Source organism: Plasmodium reichenowi, chromosome 7 (genome assembly GCF_001601855.1).
Source record: "Plasmodium reichenowi strain SY57 chromosome 7, whole genome shotgun sequence".
In the NCBI taxonomy this organism is placed as follows: Eukaryota; Apicomplexa; class Aconoidasida; order Haemosporida; family Plasmodiidae; genus Plasmodium; species Plasmodium reichenowi.
This window is the reverse complement of record NC_033652.1, coordinates 282,290-288,035: the sequence shown is the minus strand read 5'-3', so window position 1 is coordinate 288,035 and position 5,746 is coordinate 282,290. Positions and strand designations below refer to the sequence as shown.

Genomic DNA, 5,746 nt, shown 5'->3' with positions numbered 1-5,746 from the left:
AAAAAAAAAAAAAATATAATTAAAATTTATTTTTTTTTTTTTTTTTTTTATTTATATTTTATATATATTTTTTTTTTTTTTTTTTTTTTTTTTTAAATCATGACAATTTAAAATATACTTATTTATAAAATTGCATCATTGAAGATTTTATGTCATAAATATTCTATTTCTTATAATATATGGATGTTTTTTTTTTTTTTTTTTTTTTTTTTTTTTATTTCTCTATAAAAAAAATAGATATGAATGGGAATCACCCGATTTATAAATAAATAAATAAATATAATATATATAATATATATATAATATTTATAATATATAATATCTATATTTTCATTTGTATAATTAAATATTTTACATTTTTTTTGTTATATTAATATATATATATATATATATGTGAAAGCAAATTATAAGAATATGTTTTAAACAATGAATAATGTTTACTAATAGATTTTTATATCCTTTGAAAGAGGGCTCAAAAAAAAAAAATTAAAAATATAAACATATAAACATATAAACTTATAAAAATATAAAAATTATATTAATATCATGATATATTATATTTAAAATTAATATATAATTGTATATACATACATATATATATATATATATATATATATATATATATAATTTTTTCTATATACTTATTTCCTTATTTTTTTAATTTTTTTGTTGAAGACTTTACATAAAGATGATAATACCTGTACGTTGTTTTACTTGTGGTAAATTAATAGGAAACCTATGGAGTGTTTATGAGAAGAAACTCGAAGAAGGTTTATCAAAATGTGATGCTTTGAATGAATTAAATTTATACAGATATTGTTGCCGACGAATGATATTAACACATGCTGATATGATGGATAAATTATTATGTTATAATATATACGAAAGAAAACTGTAACACCATTATTATATAAAATATATTTATGTATATGTAAAATGTCCATGATAATATTATTAATATTAAAATGAAATTAATTAATAAATATGTCATCCCACAACAATATAAATTTTACATTTAACAATATAAATATTATTATATATTCAGTGGACAAAGCTTATAAATTTTATTAAACACAAAATGAAGAGGATATATCATAATATAAATATATATATATAAAGCGAATTTTTTTTTTTTTTTTTTTTAAATTGTCTTATACAATATGTATATATATATATATATATATATATATATATTAATATAATTAACTTGTTTATGAAAAAATTTCTATATATTTTTTTATTATATCACAAACTTATAAAGGGATAAAGCATCCCATTATTATTGTATAATAAATTAATTTGTTTATAAAATATATATTTTTTTTAAATTATATAAATACTGAGTTTAAAAATCATACTCTCATCTTTTATATCTTATTCAATTGATTATATCTACCTTTTTTTCTTTGACACATGAAAATAAATTTTTTCCCTTTTCTCTTGTTCCGCATTTCTTATGTGGATTTTATGGTAGCTATAATTAACTTAAAAAAAAAAATATATATATGTATATATATATATATATATATATATATATATAATAACACTACATATTAATAAAGCCATAAGTAATATCAATGTATAAAATCTATAAATTGGTAAAAAAAAAAAAAAATATATATGTAAAAATTATATAATTAAATAAGCAAGTGTGTCTTTATATATATATATATATATATCTACCAAATCATAATAATATTTCATCAGCCATTTTTAAATTAAAAAATAATGTTGAAGACATAATTTTCATTTGATTATTTATTATAACTAATTTATTTTTTCATATATTTTCGTTTCTTTAATTTTTATATAACTTTATATTAAAAAAAAATAGAAAAAAAAAAAAGAAAAAAATTCAAAAAAAAAATTAAAAAAAAGCACGAAGGTAATATATTAAAAAAAATAATAAAAGTAAAAAGGTTTAATTAGAATATATCATTATGTTTTACCTAAATCATACACATACCAAATAAAATAAAATAATAATTTGTATGTATATATGCATATTTCTTGTATATATATAATATATATATATATTTTTTTTTTTTTTTTATACGAAAAGTATAACGTGTTTTTAAATATTAAATAAAAGAAAGAAAAAAAAATTTCCTTAGTTCTTTTTTAATTATTAATTCATATATTAGTAATTACTTATTTTTATTCTTCCATTTTTATTTTTATTTTTGAATTGTTGTCAATTCCGTATGTGTACAAAGTTGCATTGGTATCTAGAATTTCTAAGCAAAGAGGATTATTCTATAGAAAAAAATAAAATAAAAAGGACATTTAAGACAAGTGTAGATTATATAAAGAGTAAAGAAAACATATTTATATAAAACATTAACTTATTATTTAAACGTTTACCTCATCGGTGTAAAATAATCGCATTTTTGGCAAAGGTATGGAATATAATCTTGAACATAAATATTTCAAATCTTTTACGTACATATATTTACTAACCTTTTTCTTAACAATGTCAAATTTTTCTGAGTTTAAAAATTCTGGAATGATTGTTATGTTGATAAGGTTTGTTTTTATACATTTGGCTTTTTCCACATGTTCGTGATCTAAAAAAAAAAAAAAAAAAAATATACATATATATATAAACACATATCATAATAAATTATATCTTATGGTTGCCCTAATTCTGAAGATTACATATTTTCTTTTCTTATTTTATTTTATTTTATTTTATTTGATTTTGTTTGATTTTGTTTGATTTTGTTTGATTTTTCGTTTTGTATTTATTTTTTTTCTTTTTACCCTTGGTAGCCTCATAGTGTATCTTCTCCAACCTCGTACTGTGCCTCTTATTTAAGACCTCTTGATTAAACACCTTTGTAACATTATCCTTCTGATATAAAGATATAAAAAACCTCTCGGAATTTATTCTCTCGTTTTTATTTATTGAACTATGATTTAATATTTTAAGCTTAGGCATTATGGATATAAATATATATCGGAGATTTTTTCTTTCTTTCATATGCTTTTGCTTATTTTGTATTTTCAATATTTCAATATCATAAAATATATAAAATAAATCTCTCAAGGTTTCATAATTTTTTACTTCATTATTATCAAATAAAAATTCTTTTAAATGATTAAATTTCTGATTTATTATTTCAAATTTGTCAAGAGTTTCCATCTGTTCACTCATTTTGTACTTCAAATCTTCCATACATATATTATATACGATATCTATTAAATTTTGGTTATCACTGAATTTATTATTATTTAAAAATATAGATTGTATAGAATTTATGTGATAAACAAAATTAAATAAATCTTCATAATCATACAAATAATTATCATTAAGTACTATTTTTCGTAATTTAGAAAATATTACAAACTTATAAGGAAATAATATCTCATTTTTTGCAATCTCACTTTCACCTGACTTGTTCATATTTTTACATGAACAGTCATCACGTGGTTGAGAATTAAGATAATTATGATCATTATTATGTGTATAATTTACACATTCATGTTTATTTCCATTATGAATAAAAACATTTGAATTGCAATTTGGTATATTATGTATATTTTGTTCTTTAAAAGACCATATATTATTATTATTATTATCTTCATTTTTGTCATCATTATTGTCATCATTATTGTCATCATTATTGTCATCATTATTGTCATTTATATTAGTTAGGCTATAACATGCGTTGTCATTTATTATATTATCTAGTCCATAAAAATTCCTATAGGTTGTGTTTGTTAAGTATTTGTATATAATTGAATTTTTTGAAAGCTTTAAATTTTTTATATTAATATTGTTTATATAATTTTTTTTCAAACTTAATATTTCAACATTTGGAAAAATGAAAGATAAAATTAAAACATCATCCCAACTAATAAGAGTGTTATCAATACATAATTCTTTTATTTGTTCAAAATGAATTAATTCTGATATTGTACAATGTTCCTTTCCATTATTATTAATATAATCATATTTATTTGTATGGTTATCATGTGTAATGTTCGTATCACATTTATTTTTTATTTCATTACATCCACATTCTAAATTTTTTAAAAGAACACAATGCAAAGAGATGGGAGATAATTTATTATCTGACACGTTCAGGTAAGATAATTTATTAGCTAGTTTTATAATTTTAAAAATCTCTAACCAGTTACTAAGAAGATTTCCACATAGAGATAAACTCTGTAAATTATTAAAAATAATATTATTGGTAATACCGCTGGTATATATTAAACATTTATTTAATGTTATATTTTTTAAAGCATAAAAATTTTTGAAATAATTTCGAACTTTCATTTCTCCTGAAAAAATTACTTTTTTTATTTTCTTAGTTTGATAATCTTCGATGGATAAATCTAAATCTGGAAAATAATTATAACGGAAATGTAGAGCTTGTATAAAGGTAATACCAACGTGTATTTTTTCGAATGTTAAGAAGGAGCAAGGTTTAATATTTAGATTAGCATTTAAGAATTCTTCAAAAATATGTTTTGTTTTTTCATCATTATGTATGTGATGAAAGTTATTAAAAGGGTTAATATCACATATGATGTTATCATTACATATGATGTTATCATCACATATGATGTTATCATCACATATGATGTTATCATCACATATGATGTTATCATCATTTTTGATTTTATCATCATTTTTGATTTTATCATCATTTTTGATTTTATCATCACGTTTGATTTTATCATCACGTTTGATTTTATCATCACTTTTGGTGTTATCATCACATTCGATGTTGTCATTTATATTATTTTCCATTTTTCCATTTTTCATCAATCCCCCCTTTATTTTCATATAATACATCTTTGTGTATTCCCTTTTAAGATATTGAATAGGATAAAAATAAATGTCTTCTTTAAATTTCCCCAAATTTTTCCCACTAATTTCATTGTCCCATTCAATACCATAAAATATTTTATTTTCAGAAGGATGATTTTTCAACGTTCCAATATATCTAATCGTTCCAATTTTTATTTCTATATCTTCATTAAATAAATAGATTTTCAAGTTTTTATCAACCACTTCTTCATCTGAATCGTATAGTTTTTCTGAATTTTCAATTGTACATTCATTATTTTTTTTATTCTTTTCATTCATAAAATGGTCACTATCTTGTTCATTTTCTTTGTTATTATGGGCATTAAAATTGCAGGTGAAGATTCGATCCCCTACATGAAATTCTTTTTCATTACAGAAGATATTTTCCATAGTTACATGTGTGATAATGATGTACTATATAAAGCTAGTCCTGATATATACATGGGCGTATATACATATAAAAATATGATAACCCCCACCTAGCAAAATATATATATATATATATATATATATATATATTTATATTTATATATTTATATATATTTATATGTATATATCTCCTTTTTTTTTTTTTTTTTTTATATTTTATTTATTTAATTTTTTTCCTTTTTTCTTTCTATAGTTCCACAAAATAAGCACTCTTTTCTTTTCACCTTCGCACATATTTTATAAATATATAATGCTCAAGGAAATATAAAATATTTCATATATGCCGCAAAAAAATAAAAAGATTTATAATTTTAATATATTTTTTGTAAACATTTTATATATTTTGTATATAAAATATATTTTGTATATTAATTTTATGTACATACGCGCACATATATATTATTATATTATTCTATAAAAAAAAAAAAAAAAAAAAAAATACTCATTATACCAGCAGGAAGTGACCTCATGTTGTATTCGCTTTGTGAATATAAA

General features: G+C 19.3%; 2 protein-coding genes across 2 annotated transcripts; one reads left to right on the top strand and one right to left on the bottom strand.

The window, feature by feature from the left end:
• Positions 1–688: 688 nt before the first annotated feature.
• PRSY57_0706300 (DNA-directed RNA polymerase 2 8.2 kDa polypeptide, putative) lies at positions 689–898 on the top strand (the record flags this gene model as incomplete). Its single annotated transcript, XM_012906724.1, has 1 exon — positions 689–898. The coding sequence occupies one exon, from the start codon at positions 689–691 to the stop codon at positions 896–898; it is 210 nt and encodes a 69-aa protein (XP_012762178.1).
• Positions 899–2,157: 1,259 nt separating this feature from the next.
• PRSY57_0706200 (cytoskeleton associated protein, putative) lies at positions 2,158–5,212 on the bottom strand (the record flags this gene model as incomplete). The annotated part of the gene is made up of 3 exons (XM_012906723.2): positions 2,158–2,256; positions 2,365–2,567; positions 2,764–5,212. 3 exons carry the CDS (start codon positions 5,210–5,212, stop codon positions 2,158–2,160), a joined length of 2,751 nt encoding a protein of 916 aa, XP_012762177.2.
• Between the last annotated feature and the right edge of the window lie 534 nt (positions 5,213–5,746).